The sequence below is a fragment of the Boleophthalmus pectinirostris genome, unplaced genomic scaffold (assembly GCF_026225935.1).
Source record: "Boleophthalmus pectinirostris isolate CB_2022bp ecotype Guang Dong unplaced genomic scaffold, ASM2622593v1 HiC_scaffold_14, whole genome shotgun sequence".
Taxonomy (NCBI): Eukaryota; Metazoa; Chordata; class Actinopteri; order Gobiiformes; family Gobiidae; genus Boleophthalmus; species Boleophthalmus pectinirostris.
In genome coordinates, this window is record NW_026571047.1 from 9,774,036 (window position 1) to 9,794,376 (window position 20,341).

Here is a 20,341-nt window from a genome sequence, read left to right on the forward strand (position 1 = left end):
TCTGCAGAGCCCTCTCTTCAGGCCAAGCAGCTGCAGCTGAAGCGCGCCCGGCTGGCAGACGACCTCAATGACAAGATCTCCCACCGGCCCGGACCAATCGAGCTGGTGCACAAGAACATTCTGTCTGTGCCCTACCCCGTGCACAACGCCCTACTGGGTAAATACTAGTACATACATTCTTACATGTCACCTTCAGTGCACTCCGGTTAAAGGCACTGTACCTGATTTTTACTGTCTTTAAAATGTGAAAAACAGAGCTAATTAATTTTAAAAGCTTTGCAGTGGTCCAAAGTCATTCTTCACTTTATGCATTCTAAGCATTCTAGTTACTCACCACGAGTGTATAAGCACTTTTCACTTCATGGTAATGCTAATAACAACTAGCATGCAAAGAACACACTTGATTCTCAGACAATAAAAAACGATTTATTCCGCGGTATGGCATTAAAATGGCCTCCCCTCTCCATGGAGACAAGCAAGGACAAGTTAAGGGACAGATCTGTAGAGAAGCATGCATTCGTACTGTGACACACAGTATGCACTCAATGCATTTTATTCAAGGCCATTTTTAACCATTAAAACAGTAATCAAATAAATGCAAGATAAGTTTAATGCCATGCTGTGGATAATTTCATGCAAAACAGTCTTCATGGAAACAAACAGAAAATCCAAAATTCACATAGGAAGACTTTACATATATATTTATTTTATATTGTGCTTGATGTTGCCAACCATGACCTATGATCTGTTGGGGGATTTTTCTTACTGTGAATTATAGATCATAGTTTTATATTGTTTTAAAATCGATCAAATACATGAACAAAATCGGGTACAGCCACACTTTAATGTGCTCCATGTCATTCAAGCTAGTTTAACTTACAAATAAATAAAAATTTTCCAGATTCCAAACATCATATTTAGGACCAGCCAGTGTGGTGATATAAAATACTGGTCTTATCCTGCAGCTCTATTCTAAAACGCAGATACATTTAACCACCCACCCCTGCTATTGGTCAGTCTCTGTAAGGCTATGAGTGAGTGACAGAAGGATTTACCCAATCACAGTGAAGTATGAACTCTCAGAAGCAGCACACTGTTTGAGTGACTGCTTATTTGGCACATAAAAAAATACATTAATCGTGGTAAAATTTTGTTATTTTTGGCATATTGCACACCCATATGCATAGTTATATAATTCTACAGGTGTGAGCATGTTTTAGTGCATCCCTGTGCTCTCATTGCTTATGATTACAGTACATTCAGTGAGGATATCTGTAATTATGATCTGAAACACATATTTGTGGTACATAGCTTGCTGTGTAGCCTGAAGCTGATTTCCCCATCTGCATTGTGTTTAGACATGGGGCGCTTATGAAACCTGCTTGTGTTGTCAAACTTCTCTAATTTTCATTGAGGTTAAGCAATTTCTTATTTGACAGTTGAAGTTGATAAATTTCAATACTTGGTACTGGTGCTTGTAAAAGTATTATGCTGCTTGTAGCTATTAGTTTTTTTATACTTTTTTATACTTTAAACTTCAGGTGACCTAGCAACTGCTGGCAATTAGTGTACCGCAAACTTCTAATAATAAAATTGCTTCAAACTTTGAAATTAAAATGCTGTTTGTGTTTTCAGATTCCCCAAAAGGTGCTGGAGGAGAGAGCTCATCCCTGGATGAAGACAGCAGTGATGCCCTGTCCCCAGACCAGCTGACCAATCACGACTCTCCTCTGAGTGTCCTCCCTCAGATGTCCCCCTCTGAGGGACTTAGCCCCAACGGAGACCTGTCCCCCACACAGGTAAATGCTGTAACATGTGCGCATTTGCTATTGCATCCTACTTCACTTGCATATGGCAGGTTTGCATGTTTTTTTCTGGTAATTACTTTGTTTGGATAATACCTGTTGTAAGGAAGGACCATTGTTTTACATTAGTCAAGTATTAGTTTGTGAAGAAACGTAGAAAAATGGAGGAAGTAGTGCTGAGTTCCTTAAACAAAAAAACTACAAAACTACAAAAATTTGAAAGCTCAGAACTTCCAGAATTCATTCACTTAATAACTGGTTGCAAGTGCTGGTGTTTTTGTAAAGTATTGACATTTAAAATCAAAATCTTCAATCAAAATCAGTTCTTTTAAATGATCTTGAGATTGACTAGAAATGTTGTGCTTTCAGTTTCTCACACAACCTCCACCACCGCCCCCTCCGCCCCCACCTCCTCTTCCCATGAGCGGCTCCGAATCCCCCCTGTCCAAAGTCACCAACGGGACCCCCGTCACCTCCCCGACCACCCGCCCCACTCAAATCAAGGTACATGGCCTTTCACTTCTGACTTTTTCTTCCAGATATCGCCGTATCAGTTAAACCTGTATCTAAAATTATCTAACCTTCTCTTTTCCTCTTCTTTTCCTCCTATCTTCTTCCTCATCTCTCCCTCCTCCATCCCGACCTCATTTCTCATGCTTTTTCGTCAGCAGTCCCAGGCCAAGAGCAGCTCAGATCGGCCTCCCCAGAGATCCAAGAAGGCCAAAGACAACAAGCCTAAGGTCAGCCGGGTACATTCCTCTGTTTTGTGAAAAGTCCTAATGGGGACAATCACTCCCAAATGAGTTCAACACATGGGTGACAATGTTTTTCATAGAATTGTAATCGGTCTAGTTTTTCATATCTGCTTTGCTGTGAAAGAGGAAGTATAAAGTTGTATTTTTGTGTATCTAGGTAGTTGTACTTTAAGTATTTAAATTTGGTATCAACAGTCAAGTAAGGGCACAGGAGGGGAAGAGATATCAGCTTCTCTATAATTTTACTACACAGGAAGTCAAGTTTAGAATGTCATGTTACAAATAGTTCAGCTTACAGAATAGAAAGTAGGTCTAATGAAATATGATGCAATGGTGAAGGCATGATGATGGGATATGGCAAAAAAAAGGAAATATAGAGAATATTAATATCAGAGAATAATGTTGACACAGTCTAAGAAAAAATACAAAATGGATTTAAAAAGCACATTTTTAGGAGCTTGTGATCAATAAGAGCATCCATGGTTCTGTTTAGGAGTCTTATTTGTTATTTGTAAAATGTTATTTGAGAGGAACTTGTTTAACAGCACAAATCAGCTCACGTGCTGTTGTAGTTCCAGCTAAATCAAGTATTTATGATCAGATTGTGTTAAAACAAAACTCAGATTAAAGTCTATGTTGGGTAACAGAGCCTCAGACAAAGCAGTGTCTAAAGTTAGCTTCACGCCTTCAGGGATTGTCGATGACTTCATTTGCAAAGTATCAGTATACATTATGCCATTTCTGTGGTTGTGTTTCATGGTGGATGCTTGTGCGACATACTACACCTTTTAAAAACAAACTTTTAACTTTCCTATCATCATACAGTCCAGCAAAACTTGATAGGTACGCTGCAGACATGGTGTTTTTAGTGGGCTAGGGTTGTCAGAAGTTTTGAACTTCTAAAACTGATTGATACGAAATCTAATTTGAGCAGATATCAATACTAAAAAAAGGCGGGGCAGGCCCGACTCATACACACCACAGGGCAGAAATTAACCTTTCTTGAATAGCTTTAGAACAATCTTGAGCAAGTAGAACAAGTATAAGGCCACATAAACTACTTAATTGCACAGATATAAGTCTGCATGGTAATATAAAAGCGAGTACTATGATTTAATGTCGAAAATTACTGTCTATTGTCTAAACAGTGTTTTTATCATCATGGTACTGGAATCTGTATTGAGTATCAAGTTTATTCCTTAAGTCTTCCTAAGTTTGAAATGTTGGTATCGTGACAACACTAATTATAAACCACTTGTAGAATTACTTGAACTTAATCCAAATGGAAGCTAATATAATACCCGATAATCCTTAAGCACGCACCTTTCACCATGACTAAGCAAACTGTCATCTCCCGCAGGTAAAGAAGCTCAAATACCATCAGTACATCCCTCCGGACCAGAAGGCGGACAAAGAGCGCCCCCCGCAGATGGACTCCTCTTACGCCAAGCTGCTCCAACAACAGCAGCTCTTCCTCCAACTGCAGATCCTGAACCAGCAGCAGCAGCACTACAACTACCACACCATCCTGCCCGCCCCGCCCAAGTCAGTACCACCGCCGCCCTATTTGTGCCTATTCGACTGTGTCAAGGTGTCGGGGCATGGAATTGTACCCACACCCATTTCCTCCCCTTGTAAAACTGAATAGGTTGATTTATATATTGGGCATTTGTACAGGAAGCGTCTGTGGTCTGTTTTTGCTGGTATAGCGATTTGGCATTGAGTCTCTGAAGCCAAGAGGTTAGCAGGCACAAGCTAAACTTATAGAGCATGCTAGGAAATGACTGCGGTCTGTGTATTCGGGTGACTCATTAAAAGTGACGTGTTGTGCTAATATAGTTTTGCTTATATCACAATCGAAAGTGTGCCATTTACTGAAAGAAAGTAAGCAGTTTTAACCTAAAAATTAAGATGGAGAAATTCAGCATTTTTTTGTTGTATTTTCATCATAGGGCGTGCCTAGATTTTGCTGTTAGTGACCTCTGGTGGCCAAATTAAATTGTCTTCCTAGTTTGTATAGCAAGTAAAAAGATTCTGGTTATTTTAATTAAAATCTGTACTGTGTAGCTTTTCTGGTGATGGGTAACGTCACCTGCTTGTCAGAAGTACACACAAGTAAGTTACACCACCAGGCCAAGTTAAGGGTAAAGTCTTTAGAGGCAACCTTGCACAGTAAGAATGCATTTTATTCAAGGTAACTTTTGAAAATTAAAACAGTAATTGAATAAATGCAAGATAAGTTTAATGCCAGGTTGTGGATAATTTCATGCATACACTAGCATCTCAATGGAAACAAGCAGATAATGGAATATCAAATAGAAAATCTATTTTGTTTGGTGTTGCCAGCATTGACCTATGGGGGGATTTTGCTTACTGTGAATTTTAGACAATAGTTTTCAAAAACCTGATGCCCTTTCTTTAGGCCTCCGAATGAGCAGCCTCCAACTACGAGCTCCGGCCCCTCCCCTTCCCGCACCCTCACCACCACGACCACCGTTGCCTCCTCCAATCAGAGCACAGCCGTGCGACCATCTCAAACTACAACAACCGGAGCCAAACCCGGAGCTCTGCCTTTGAACCTGGACGAATTCAAGGTAAACAGTTATGCAATTATCTCAACATAATGTCATATCTGTTTTCCATGTACAGGAAGTAAAATGATAAACTTCACCAGAATTTAAAACTTTTTTTTTATGTGTCATATGAACTGCTTAACCTCAAACTGAAGTTTCATGTCTATTTATAATCTCATTTCTCATCCTTTAGGTGGCCGAGTTGAAAGCAGAACTGAAACTGCGTGGTTTGACCGTGTCAGGCACAAAAAATGACCTCATCGAGAGACTCCGCAACTACCAGGAGCAGAATGGAGCAACAGGGGTGAAAAACGCACTGTCCGCCACCTCCCTCACCAGCCCCACACCCTCATCCTCCTCCTGCGTCACCAGTCCCACCCTAGAACCACAGCAGCAGCCCGGGGAGGTGGGCATCAAGATCAGCCTGCCTTCTATGGCCCACGTCCAGCCTCACCAGATCATGAGGTTCGGCAGTACCAGCTCCAGCCCCCCGGTGTCACCCTCACCCTCCGAGCGCTCGCTGGCCGGGATGAGCCCAGACGAGACCAGCTGTAATGGGGACATGTTTGGTGAGATGGTAAGGTGACCATAAGAATTCTTAAATGTAGTACTAGGACATTTTGAGCTAGTTTGTTACTCCATATTACCATTTTATTTTATTGTTTTATTTCGACCAACACTTCAAGCTTGCTGTAATAGATGTTTCTATTTTTTTTTTATATGCAAACTAGTATATTCCAGTTATAGTTACATTAGTTATTAGTATTGTCCAAGTTACTCACAGTTGCACATATTTTTTTAGCTCAATATTGCAAAGATCTGTCTGTGTCATGCGTTTTAACATTTTTTTATGTACACAGACATAGTAACTCTGCTTCAAATAATTTGCCTGAAGTTATTAAAACTGTTGCTCTTTCAGTTTGATTTTGAATAATTGTATAGCCCCAGAATCTCAAAGCTAAATGTATATATTTTTTAAGAATTTCTTTGTAACTCCATAAATGTTTGTGTAATCTTCAGGTGAGCTCCCCTCTGACCCAGCTCAGCCTGCACCCATCTCCCCAGCACCCCTCCACCCCCATCTCCTCTCTGCCCCAGTCCCTCTGTGCTGTTAAGGAGGAGACCCGGACCCCCTGCAGCTTCCCCAAGCCTGAACCCACCACCACCACTGTCACCATGGAAACCACCCCCATGGACAAAGACCAGATGCTGCAGGAGAAGGACAAGCAGATCGAGGAGCTGACCCGGATGCTGCGCCAGAAACAGCAGCTGGTGGAGACGCTTCGGTCCCAACTGGAGCAGGGCAAGACTGTGAAGACGGAGGACATGGAGAGCAGGCCCGCGTGCGTACAGGTCAAACCACCGACTCTCATCAAGGCCTCCGCTATCCAACCGCCCACGCTGCCCAACGGTGTGGTGATCAAACTCAAACGAGAAGATTCCGAGGACAAGATGGAGGAGGATTCGCAAACCAAAAAAGTGACTCAACCAATGCAGTGTTCGCAAGAGACACTACTAAGGCTACAACAAATCCACCGACTGCAAGTTCAGCAAGCAGAGCATCACAAGCAACAACCTACACAAGTCCAGAAGGCGACGGAGGTGAAGGCCACGCCCACCCCGAAAGTGCCGCAGCTAAAGAAGGACGCGCAACTGCTGCTACGGCAACAGCAGCAAATCCAGCAGTTAATCATCCAGCAGACGCAGCAGAAGCAGATGCAGGCTAATAAGCTACTCACGCAGAGTCCAGTCAAGCAGGTCCAAGGTGCGCTCCAGACCCAAAAGAACCAAGTCAAGCAAGTCCAAGTGCACATCCAGAATCAGCACGTCACGGCCAATCACAGCGCGGTCAACCAGAGCGCGGCCAATCACAGGGCGGCGTCCAACCAACACAAAAGGCAGCACAAGGTCCAGCAGAGGCAGCAGCAGAAGCAGCCCGTGGCGCCAGTCACCACACAACAGGTGAACGACAAAAAAAATAATGATGATGGAATGAAAATGTAATAAATAAAATTAAGTTGTAGGTTCAGACTAGACCCTTTACCTGATTTTTGTCCATCCAGCAAAATTTGGCTGGCTGCAGTGCAGATATATTCTATAAGCAGGTCTTGAGGTCAAAATAAGTCAGCTGTGTACAGTCTGCATCTAATTGTAAAGTGTTTTCTGTTCGAGAATCAGGAAATGTGCGGTTAGCACGCTAGTTGTAATGCTAGTAGCATTACCATGACGGCAAACACCACACTGGTCTCTGAAATTTGTGGAAAAGCATGTATATAATGAAAGAATAATTAGGATGCTCAGAATACATATAGAGTATAACTTTGGACCTTAACTGGTTCTGTTTTTTCATGGTTTTAAGACCGTAAAAATCTGGTAGGTCGCATTCACAACTATCTAGAATTTGATTTTATAATTTCAGGTGGAAGGTAGCAGTAAATTTTATTATGAGCTGTTTTGGGGAAAAATAAGTTATTATTTTTGTCAGGAATTGCCTCCACATTAATTTTGTCTACCATGAATAATTATCATGCTTGCACTGGCACATTTGTACAGGCAATTAGAATGTCTTGCCCAAGGACACAAACCAAGTATTTAGTACCAGGGAAACTGCCAACCTTCGAATGTCACTAGAAACAAAGCTATCTGAAGTATTTATGTGTTTTATCTTCCTGTTATTCAACATTTTGAGACCTTTTTCCTCATTGAAACATTTACCATCGCTATGGAAACAGTCTTAACATTTCATCATTCTGAAACTTCATGTATAGTCTTTTGTAGATTTCACTCAATACAAACTTATGTTATCTTGTGTTTTCCGTGGCAGGTGACGTCAGTGGTCATAAACCAGCAGAACGGCACCCAGATCCACACTCAGGCCATTTCTTTAGACCTCCTTAAAACCAACGGAGCACCCACGCTGGTCACCGATAGCAACGGCAACCATTACCTGATCGCCCTCACCAGTAACCCGAGCGAGAGCCAGAATGGCGTCTCGTCATTGGCCAAAACAAACGGGCGAATCACACTCCAGGTACTATATGTATTCCCCAATGTTGTTATTGTAGTAATAAAGTAGTTTGTTTGTAGCACTGACAGTGAATTTTGTATTTATTTATTTCTGAACAGAGGTTGCAGTCCACTCCAACGAAGCTCCCCAGCACTAACACTGAAAGCCAATCAAAAGAGCAGCCACCAGCGGAGCCAGTGAGCCAGCCAGTGAAAAAGGTACAGCTGAGAACTAGTACACAACTATACGAAGTTATACAAGTTGAGTTGTGCAGAATACAGCTGTTTAACATATGTAAAGTACATAGATAACAAAGGCAAGAAATTATCAACTGCTTAATTCGGGTTAAAGTCATAGGTATTAAAACATTTTTGACATAACACTTTTCTACCACAAGATGTCACTAACATAATAGGATAGCAGATATTTGGTTGCGTTCATAATGACGCCACTCAACAGATAAAGAGTTAGACGAAGGACAGGTTTGACTTCTGAAGTTAAACTGTTAAATGCTCCTGATGCTTTAATATAAATGCAATTATTCGGCCACCCACATGAAACACCCTGTTCTGTCAGCACGAATGTACCAAGTTGTAAATTTATTCTCTCCATAGCATCAATAATTACCATTAAAAGATTTGAGAGAGAAGATTAATACTGCAAATTTAGGAGCAAACATAAAATTGTTTTGTTTTTTTAATTGTGAATTAACCATACTCTCAGTGACCCCTCCCCTTTATCTGAAATTAACTTTTGCCTATGTGCCTACAGCAGGTCAGACTTTTACCAAAACACAGTTCATTTTATTTATTTAAGATTTTTGCAAAAACATGCACACCCATTTACCCAATCTGGCCAGTTTTTATGTTTTAAATTTTACTTCTTGGCTGGAAATTGTGACCTCATACTAGGGACATCTATAACTCACCTTGCAGAACACCTCTAATGTACACAAAATTACTATCTTATAAATACAAATATAAGAAAATACTTTTATTTTGTTGAAATCATGTTTAAAGTATCAGAAAAATTGTGTTTCTTGTGTGTAAATTGTGTCTAACTTTTGTATAGAATTCTTCATGGTGTGATGTAAACAATGTTTGAACTTAACATATTTTTCAACTTTTGCTTCTTCATGAGTGGTGTAAAACTATCATTCATATTTACAATAATTATCCCACCAAGTTAAGTCAAATGAGAGAATAATTAAAATTTGTCATACACACTTTAAGCCTGTTGCTTGATTAGTTACTTGTTTTAATAACTACATTTGTTGTGATGTGTTTAGGCGCAGAAACCAGGACTACACTTAGACGTGAACGGTGCTCCCCAGCCCAACCACTCCGTCACTGCGCCTCCCACCATGCAACCCTTCTTCGACGACCTCTCCGACAGTGAGAGCCACAACAACATCATGTCTTCTCTCAAGGTACACGCCCCGAATCTCTCCATCACCATTCTCGTTCTTCTCCTGTGCAATAAACTCCATTGATCTTGGTCTTTTCTTTTTTTTCCCCTCTTTTTCATCTCATCTGTCCATCACTGCACAGAGAGAGCTGGTGTGTCTGCCTTACGACCGGCACGCTCTGTTCACCCCTCCCTCCCCCAAACCCAACACCTCCCCCTGCTCTCCGCGCTCCAAAGTACGTCTGCGCTCCATCCTTTCTTTTCCTCTTTTTAGCACAATACTTTTCTTCTGCTTTCTGTGTCAATTTCTGCTTTAAATAAAGTGAGTTTTAGTTCCTCCAAAAATAGTGTCTGGGTAATGCCAGTTTTGAGATCTAGAATAAATTTATTTTACTTTATTATATTTTTGCATTTGTTTGTCAACCATCGTTAGCCCTAACATACACCTAATATTTTTTATATCTGATATTCAGAAAGCAACATTTTATCTTTAGGTTTTACTTGTTGTGGAAAAAATGCCTTGAGAGTTGCTCAATCCAATGGTAAAACTAAAAATAAGCTATACAGAAGAAATAAAGTATACCTAAGCAACGCTATATGCCCAGTGCCCAGTGCATTAAACAACATGTATTTTTGTTTTCAGGAGAATGGTGTGAACAGCCAGCAGATGGATGACCTGTTTGACATCCTACTAAAAAGTGGAGGTGAGATGGACTGTGCCTACCTGATTCTTAAAAACACAATGAGTTCATTTTAAACAGTTTGCAGTGGTCCAAAGTTATTCTCTATTTTCCTAGCGCATTCTTAATATCCTATTTAATATCTAGTGAGTTTTTATAAGCCCTTTTGACAAGAGGCCAGAGCAGAGTTAAGAGTAAAGGGTAACGACAAATAGCATGCTAACAGTGCACCAGCCTTTCTGGTTCGCAAAGAATAAAAGCAGAAGCAGACTTCATACAGCTTGACCTTTAGAAGTGCTTAAACCAGACCTCAATATGTCCTAAACGCATTTGATTTTATTATAGTCTCATACCCCAAATCTGTCCTGTTCCTTGTTTAATCTACTTTCTCTGTCTCCACAGAAATCCCCGGCTTCAAGTCCAACCCAGACCCCTCTCTGGCCCCCCTGCACTCGGACCCGCCCTCCCCCACCTCTCCCCCTTCCCCACTGCATCTGTCGCCCCCCACCCCCACAGAGCCCATCATGTGCCCCCCGCGGCCCGACCGGGACCCCTGCAGCGGGACGGGCCGGCTGGAGGACTTCCTGGAGAGCACCACAGGAGCGCCTCTGATCGGGGTGGAGCCGGATGGAGGGCTGACACTCATAGACGACCTCCACAGCCAAATGCTCAGCACCCCCAGCATCCTGGAGCACCCGCCCTCCCCCATGGACACCTCCGACCTGGGCTTCTCCCCACACTCTACGGGCCTGGACTTCGGGGACGCGGCTTTGGACAGCATGGACTGGTTGGACATCTCCATGGTGAGCGGAGGGGGCGGGGTGAGCAGTAGCGGTGGCGTTGGGGAGCGGGAGGGGGGTACGGGAGCCCCCCTGGTGTCTCCCCACACGCCCCAGAGTGTCTTCTCTGCTGATTTCCTGGACAGTACGGACCTGCAGCTGCACTGGGAGTCGTGTTTGTAGCCACGGGACTGGGACACTGGTTCACATGTACAGGCTGTGTTTTACATGCACATACACATATGCTGTACCACTGCGGGAGGGGGGAGGGGCCATATGCAAACACGCACACACCGCCCCACGCCCGCCCCACGCCCGCCTCACTGTTATTGATGCGGGGCCGTCACAGGACAGAAGAGCTCCCTGAGCTGGAGGTTTGAGTTTAAAGAAAAGCCAAAGCAGTCCCCTATGTGACGGCCCCGTGGACTCCGGGCAGCTGTGGGCCACACGCTGAATGTCCTACACCTGAGCTCACCACATCTGTGTCAGTGCCTCTTGAATTTTGCACTTATGAAACGCATTGATTTTAAGGGGAGGGGGGGTCCCATGAGCGCCACCTTGTGTTGAATTGATCAGCAGAGCCCTGTATAAAAGGCAGCTGGCCTCACCATGGCGACACAAGCCCCGCCCGCACTAGTCAAAGAAGCCAACCTTCATTGGTTGGCGGTTGCTGTTGAAGCATCGGTGACAACAGTTTGAATAGAGCCTCATTGAGGTGCATATTATTGGTAACATTATGGTAGACCACTATGTATTGCTGTATATGGGGTGTATATTATCAATTGTCCATATGAATATTTTTCTCTGCTGGCTGCTTAGAGTCAAGTGGAGCCAGCTGGGACGTAAGGTCAGGGCCGGGCCTCCAAGACACTTGGACCTTGTCTTTTTATAAAGAAAAAAGTTGAAAAAAATAAATATATGAAAAATCAAGAGCTGTTTGAGTTTTTATTTATGAAAAATCTGCATCACAACATGTTGTAACTGCTGTTCTTCCAGGCAAACCTGATTTCAAATGCATGAACTATATTTCCATTTGACATGAAAACCACACACAACCACAGCACTTTTACAGATTAGCCACAAGAGAGTGCAATTGTAAAGAAATTGAGAACAATCTACACCTGGAAAAGCTATGGCTAACGATCAACAAACCTAGTGTGCATCAAACAAGTGTAATACAGTGTTTTTTGTAGATTAAAAAAAAAAAAATGCTTGAATTGTCGACAATACAACTATCATACGTTATGTGGCACATTACAAATGTGAAAAACACTAAACTGTAGAGCCAGATTTGATCAATTCATATAAATCCAGGATATTATGGAACATATCTGACTCCACGGCCCCAAACAATGATCTGTGCAGTTACTCACCCACATGTGCCTCAGATCAGACCCCGTCTACCACTGCTTCTATTACAGCTGCCATTTACAATCAAGAAGAACACTGGTTTGTAGTGTAAAAGTGGTGTGATTCTGCTGAACCAGTGTTGGATTTGTTTAAACGCCTCTCGGATAGAAACCCCATGGAGAAATATACGCTCTAGTGTCCCACTAGATCCTTATGTGTTTCTAAAAGATGGACTAACCCAGTTCAAAATGTAAAAGTGATTTCAGTCTGAAACACAGAGAATCCAATTGCAACAAGAATACATGAACTATGTAGACAATACTCATTTAAAAAGTGAACAATGTAATGAAATATATCTTCAGGTTTAAAAATTATAATTACAAAAAATATAGAAACTGATTTGGAGCTTCTCAAATTGACCAGACTTAAAATTACCAAACCAAAATGATGTATTTAAAGGTCTTATATTTCACAAACTGGATTCTTGTGAGCTGTGTTAGAATGTTGCGACCTCATCAAAAACCTACCTGGAGTTGTATTTTGATTCATTCACACATGTTGAGTAATTCTTTATTATTAGTCTGTCAGAGCTCAAAAAGCTCTTTTCCACCTTACGGTAGTTTTTAAGTTAGCAGCTACTTTTTACCTTTTATTCAGTAAAGATTGAAAGTTCCTGGGCTGAAATTATACAAATGATTCTAATGAAGGTGTATGGAGATAAAAAACAAAGATGTGCACTTCCTGTATGACAATATGACATCACAAGTTGGAACAGTTTTTTCTGAACACAGCCAAATATGCAGGATTTGTGTGTTAAATGTGTCAATGAAACAAAACACAACTCCAGATTTTTTTTTGATGAGGAAACAACATTACATAGATCAGAAAATAGCATAATGGGGCCTTTCAATAAATGTTGCTTTTGTGCTCCGATATATTTTAGTTTACACTCCAAAACTTACTTAAACAGGAGCTCATGTGTTGCCAAGTAAGAACGTACATTTTGATATATTGAATATGTTTATTAATTAGTCTTTCTATTTTTTCTAGATCTGGACTTGATATTCTCTTTCTCTTTTTGAAGGGAGATCCGGAACAGTTTGACAATGTCCTCGTTGTCTTGAATGAAACTGACAATCTATCAGAGAAGAGACAATGTTACGGCAATATAAATAAAATATACTGTAAATACATAAACACATTCTTCTCATTCACTTCCCAAAACACCCACCTTGTCCAAGTGCTTCTCTGTGTCACTGACGTTTATTCCGTCCTCTCCTACAACGCCCCCTGTCATCTCGTACAGGTTCACTATGGCTATCTTGATCTGTGCCAGCAGCAGGATCTTCTTTGCAGCCGTCTTTTGGATTTTTCCCCAGTTTTCTTCCTGTAGTATGGTAAAGTAAATGGTAACAGTATTCTAAAGCATTGTGACAAACAAATCTATCTTATAATGTTGTCTCCTCATTAAAAATATACATGGAGTTGTGTTTTGTTTCATTCACACTCTGTTCCACCTTGTGATGTCATGTGGTATTACAGGAAATGCTCCACTGTGAGTTTAAACTCCATACACCTTCATTAGAATCATTTCAGCCCTAGAATTGCCAGTCTCTACTACAAAAGACAAAAGAGGAGCTGTGTAAATGAAACAAAACTCAACTCCAGGTCTGTTTCTGAGGAGGGAACAACATAATAACATGACTTAAAGCTCACGAGACTCGATTTTATGTAATAAAGGACCACAAACAATCCTGATCTTATTAATTTTCTTAAGTTTTCAAACAATCTTAAAATTTTACTCTGTGTTCGCTAATGTGTGCATTGCATCACCATGGTAACTGATGACCATTCCACTAACAGGGATGCATGCAATACACACCTATCATGATGTATCAATATCACATGAACACAACCTATTTAATCAATTCAGGCCCAGGTCTTTTTCCATATAGTGCAGTGGAGTATGCAGTATGTGTGTAGTATGCAGTACCCATATGTCTGCTTCTGATCTGCACTTCTCCAGTTCCTTGTGCAGCGTTGAGAGGAGGAAGCTGTTGTGATGCGAAGCCATGTAGAGATGGTTCTCTAGACTCTGGAGCTCATTTTGCTTTGTATTGATCTCCTCCAACTTGATGCTTTCGGCTTCATGCTGCTTCTCCCAAGTGTAGAAAAGGTTCTCCAAATAGTTGATGAACTCCTGTACATCGTTGAACTGCAACAGAAAACAAGAAGTACTTCAAAATAGTATATTAAAGGTGCGCTATGTTACTTTATGTTCATGGAGACGGGAAAAATCTGGTATAGCAACATTAAAGGATTAAGTTAAAGGGACAGTTTGGAATTTTGCACATAGGGCCTCATTTTCCTAGTGATCCAGAGTGGGTAAGTGGATAAGTAGCAGGATAACTATGGTCATTGACATGCACTAGCCAAGCACCAGCGACCTCTGCAAATACAAAGACTGGATAGAATATTTTAAAAAGTGTCTCCACACGTCTCCAACACTCTGGCTCACTTGGAAATTAGGTCCTATGTCCAAAATTCCAAACTGTCCCTTTAACTTTCCTGGTGAGGAGTTATTGACACTTTGCAGCTGATGTCATCTACATTCTCTGTGGATGTGATGCTAACTGTAGGCATGCTCTGTCTGAGGCTTTGTTAGACTTTGTTAGAAATTGTGCTTCATTTCAACACAATCTGACCAGAAAAAACTGACTTATAAGTGACAACTACATCCAGTGAGCTGATTTGTGCTGTTAAACCCTTTCAAAATCCCTCTCGAATCACATTACAGTCACAAGCTATAGCATTAGCCAACAGTTTTTCTCAGTTTTTTTGTTAGTCACTCTCACGTTTTGTTGAAAATCAAACTTCTAAGCAGGACCTGAAATATTCCACAGTACTTATCTATCGTGATCCCTGATAAATCACCATTGTCATCTTGGCCACTCTCTCCATGAAGTTGTAGTAGACAGCCATCTCGTCCACCAGCTTGAGTTTCTGGTCCCTCTTCTCCTTCAGCTGAGAGATCTGCTCCTCCTGCTTCCTCACCACGGCCCTCTTCGCCTCCACGATCTCCCATTGCTTTTTTTCCTTCTCCTCTTCGATAGCAACAGATTTAGTCTGTCAGAAAGAATGAAATTACAAGTTGTATAGGTGTTGGCAGTAGTAGTATTAGAAGTATTAGGAGTGAAGGTAGTACCTGTAGGAGTGCGCCGTATCCTTCAGACTCTTCCTTGGCCTCTTGTATTTTCTTGGTGAGCAACTTCTGTTCTTTTCTCAGAGATTCCAGACACTGTGTCAAAAATATGTGAAAATATATTTGAAATGTACACTAATCTCTCAAAGTTGCACATTCTAATTTGAAATTTTCACCCAAAATCAGAGCTGTCCAACAATCTATATTACTATTATTTCATTCGTTCATTGTTGTCACTCTGGTCTTCAGGTTGTCATTGAATTTTGGAGGAGAATATACCTTTTAAAATATCCATAAAGAATTAAACATATTTTTATTTTTAAAGGACCTGATTTTGAACAATGAGGAATGTTTAGTGTTTTCCTTTCTCTTTATAATGCACAATCAGTAGGGATAGTGTCAGTTTTCCGATGATTCTTTTTAAACAATGTACCTAAGTAGGACTGAGAATCACAGGGTCATGTTCAGTATGTAGTTCAGTATGAGTGAGGCCCACCTGTGTCTTGTTCCTGAGTTGTTCAAGGAGCTCCTCGTTTTTGTAGCGGAGCAGAGCCAGCTCTTCTTTTGGGCTCCTCTCCTGAATCAACTCCTCCATCTTCTTCATCATTTTCACACCAGGAAAACGTTTAGATTACCAGTCAGTTTTGTTAACTTAGATAAAAAGGTTTAGATTCAAAAAAGATAATATCAGTTGTCTCCATAGCAACAGTAAACTATGACTGGGAGCAAACTTCCTAATATTAGGTAGTTGGGCAAGTAAGGATTCACTTTAACTATAAAATAAATAGATCATTATTTTGCATTTTGGTCTTTGTAAACCATAATAATCACTATAGAATGGCGTAAAGCATTGTTTCCCAAAGACTGGATGACGACCCTGAGTGGGTCACAAGGGATTTTTTTGGGGGGGGGTTGCCTTGTCATGATCTGCATGTAGGTCTGTAATATAGTTATATAGTTCTGATCTGTGACCTTATCTTCATTCTGGATCAGCATTTCATCAGAATATCCTGTTCTCAGTAGGGCCAGTATTTCTATTCTTATTCCTTTTCACTACGACATATATGTGTGAACTGGGATTTTCTGTGTTCACAAAAATGAAGACAAAGCAAAGAAACAAACTGAATGCTGCGCCTGATCTTCTGCTGCTCTCTCCTCCTGCACCTGGAATGGAACATGCTACTAAAATGCAGAGACCCACCTATCTCATTAGAATAATTTTGATAAATAATTAATTGATAATTTTGTACAATTTCTAATCTTTTTGTAATTATTTTATTGACTACACAGCAAATTTGAGTGTTAATTCAACTAATATATATATATATATATATATATATATATATATATATATATATATATATATATATATATATATAATTTTTTTTTTTTTTTAAGACTTTTACCATGTCATATGGGGTCCACAATCAAATGAGTTAAAACTACACTTTCCAAAGTGTAGAAGGCTCAACACTGGTAAAGTGATGTAACCACACTCCTCATAGTTGAATTTGACACCGATTAAGAATAGATTTTTTTACGCTAGTGTATAGTGAAAAACTATTAACTCTATATTTCTGTGTTTTAACACTTTAAAGTTAACACTTTATGAAGTAGAAATAGAGTAGAGTGTTCTTCATGTTACACTATTCAATAGTAACTCTTTCTTCACTAAATACAATGTAAATGCTGTGGTCATTCTAGGCCATCATCCCTTTTAGAAATGTAAAATAATGAAAACCACCACAAAATTCCATTTCAACATAACTTGTATGAAAACAATGCACATCATACAATCAACACAATTTAAACAAGTCATATGACACAATACTATTTTTGAAAAATCCAACTGACAGCAGGAATTCTGTGTGCCCTCAACAGTTGGTTACAATGATTGTCATTTATTTTTTTAAAGTAAATTTTTCAGCGCATGGATGAATCACGGTCTTGTTTTGAATGGAATTCAGGCATGTTCATCTCCAAAAATGAGAGGAGCATGTCTGACTGGTTGAAACAAGACCTTTTCTCCATTATATAAACATAACAATGTTCACAATAGAGGCAGTCCTGCACATTATGAAACATTAACATCACAGAAACTTTTTACCTCAAGAGTCAGTCTTTCACTCTTGGGGTTTCTTTTGACACATCCAACGTCCATGTTGTAGACAGTTCTTTGAATACAGATGTAAAGTTTCGGAGAGTCTGAGGACCAAGTGCCTTGAAGTGTTCACCAAATTCAACCAGGTCAATGATGACATAAAAAACCTTTGTCCTTTCCACTTCAGTCACAGGTAGAAAGGTCGTCCAGGCTCAACCAGCAAGAAATGTGTCCATGCCGATCTGTAAAATAAAATATAGAATAGAATAAATATAACATATTCAAGTAACCACCTTGCAAAACGGGCTATGCAATATTTAATGAGCCATGAATAAAAATTAAAAAGTAAATATATAGTAAATATAATATGGTGCATATATCATTATTTGTTTTTTCCTATTAACAGGTTATTTTGTTGCATGAGCTGTATGTTTTTGTATACAGGAACCATTAAAATAAATAACTTGAAGGGTAATTTGAAAAAATGTAGCCCCTTAGAAAAGATTATTTTTAAATGCAAGACCCACAAGAAACAAAACACCTAAATGCCATTAATCACAAAAATAGAATGAGATTAAGGCAAAAAGTACACTACTTAGCACATAAAATTCAATAAGTCAATTAAGAAATTATTGGTGAGGTTACATTTCAGTTCCACATTTAACCATTTCATGACATACCTGCAAATCTCTGACAAGATGGAGATCTTTCCACTATAGCCTTCAGGGGCTGGGGATGCATGTGAACCAGCAGCCTAAAGAAAATACAAAAAAAGAATGCATCATTACTCTTTTTGACTAAAGGTCAATAGCATGTTAAGACATTGTACTGGGTAAGACATCATACTTGAATATATTTTATTATTACAGAATACTACTAAACTTTTGATTCAAATAATTTTAATAATTCTCTACTTGATACAATATCATACTTCAACACACCACACAAAAGTGTGCACATTTATAAGATATTATTAAATTATTAGATTTTCGTTTGGAAATGGGGAATCAGCACTGGGTGCAGACAGAGATAGGGCCGTGTGAGGGCGTTTGGATCGGGGCTGCGTGAGATTGTGGACCCGCTGTTTGCGGTCTCCTCGAGATGGAGCTGAGGCAGAGCGGGACTCACCTGGTTTAGACGTATGCGGGTGTCGGGTTAGACCTGTTCAAATGCGGGTTTAGTCCTTGTTAAGAGACGATTCCACCTCCTCTGGTGCCCAGTCCACTCCAGGCTACAGGGCATATACCGCATCCCCGCTGCCCGTGATGTACAGCCTGCAGAAACACCAGGAATTCCGACAGCTTCCCTCAGTGTAGTGTAGCTGCTGAGAGCCTCTCCAGTCCCGCTAAAGGCAGTGCGCCGCTGCGCCGTAACCCGGTCCGGAAAGTGAAGAGCATCATGGACACTTGTCACAGGGCTTTGAGGGCTGCTCTACAACAAAAACACGAACATAAAGCAAATAGTTTTTCGGCTTACAACAAACTGTTAATACTAATTGTTCAGAGAGACAGGATAACTCAGTCCACAATAAAATATCCTCATGTTCAATAATGTTCAATAATGGTCAAATCTAACTTATTTTAATAATGTCTATTGACTTGTGTTGCGAAGGTTTGTGACTTTTAAAATATGGGTCCCCAGAAAAAAAAAGTTTGTGAAACACTGGCATAAAGGGACCATATTATGCTATTTTCTGATGTATACTATAATGTTTCCTCATCACAAACATACCTGGAGTTGTGTTTTGTTTCATTTACATGTTTAACACACAAATCCTGCATATTTAGGCTGAGTTCTTCTCTCAAACTGAAAACACTCTTGTGACTTGTTCACTAGAATCATTTGGATAATTTCAACCCTGGAAATTGAAATCTACAAATCTTTTCTTGAGATTTCAGGCGATCCTAACACTTTTTAGTCTGTTAATGTGTGCATTGTGCCACCATGTGCATTGTGTCACCTTGGTAACCGATGACCATTCCATGATAGACATACATGTAGAACACCCCCAGCACAAAACCAGCACCTTGACAGAACTTTGTAAACATCCTATACAAAAATTCTGATTGATGTAACTCTTTGCTGTCTCCACAGTGTCTGACCCGAGCAGTGATGTCTTGGTATTCTCACGTATCTCAGGCCTGATGAGGATTCACACCACGCTAACATGCAGCCAGCTCAGTACATATAGACGCACTCTGCACACACGCATGCACATCTCAGCGGTAGTCCCGTCTCTTCGTCTCTCAGTGTAAACTCCTTTGAAAATGGCACTAGTGTTGTACAATGAAAGAGTCCACAGCAGCAGCAAAAACAATTATTACTTAGACTGGAAAATTAAGCAAATATTATTATTATTAGGTAGGTGTTTAAAATAAGAAAGGTGCATTGTTTAGTTTATTTATTTAATGAGACAGGGACAATGCACAAGATACATTAACCTTAACACAAGAGATGCATTGTACCAGGTTGTAGCACCAGTGCTCATTTCCACTGGTCATCCCTGGGCAGGTTGATGTTGTAGTTCATAAAATCAAATATACAAAGAGAAAGTCTTTATAATGACCGGAGCATCATAACTGTAAATCTGTATCATCTGTATCTGTATCTTCATTCACATGCAGTTCTCTCAACACCTTAAATTCATCATCCTTTATCAAAATCATCATTCAATTTATTCAC

At 40.3% G+C, this 20,341-nt stretch overlaps 2 protein-coding genes across 2 annotated transcripts; one reads left to right on the forward strand and one right to left on the reverse strand.

Annotated features, from left to right (window-relative positions):
- Positions 1-11,936, forward strand: mrtfab (myocardin related transcription factor Ab; the record flags this gene model as incomplete). Its single annotated transcript, XM_055150515.1, has 13 exons — positions 1-157; positions 1,636-1,799; positions 2,175-2,309; positions 2,474-2,545; positions 3,921-4,105; positions 4,983-5,154; positions 5,327-5,710; positions 6,154-7,095; positions 7,958-8,164; positions 8,260-8,358; positions 9,429-9,569; positions 10,191-10,251; positions 10,630-11,936. Coding segments are annotated over 13 exons (3,279 nt in total), but the record flags the coding sequence as incomplete, so codon positions are not given.
- Positions 11,937-13,363: 1,427 nt separating this feature from the next.
- On the reverse strand, positions 13,364-16,189 carry LOC110159781 (cilia- and flagella-associated protein 73). Its single transcript, XM_020924390.2, has 6 exons — positions 16,055-16,189; positions 15,562-15,654; positions 15,291-15,482; positions 14,350-14,571; positions 13,588-13,743; positions 13,364-13,494 (listed from the first exon to the last, which is right to left on the reverse strand). The coding sequence occupies exons 1-6, from the start codon at positions 16,163-16,165 to the stop codon at positions 13,381-13,383; spliced, it is 888 nt and encodes a 295-aa protein (XP_020780049.2). The 5' UTR covers positions 16,166-16,189; the 3' UTR covers positions 13,364-13,380.
- Positions 16,190-20,341: the final 4,152 nt, after the last annotated feature.

Bases quoted from the DNA above. Each gene is read 5' to 3' on its own strand.
- LOC110159781 (XM_020924390.2), bottom strand. From the start codon at position 16,165: ATGATGAAGAAGATGGAGGAGTTGATTCAGGAGAGGAGCCCAAAAGAA. The intron at 15,655-16,054 runs GTGGGCCTCACT...TTTTTGACACAG, and splicing joins AACTCAGGAACAAGACACAG to TGTCTGGAATCTCTGAGAAA. The intron at 15,483-15,561 runs GTACTACCTTCA...TCTTTCTGACAG, and splicing joins GATACGGCGCACTCCTACAG to ACTAAATCTGTTGCTATCGA.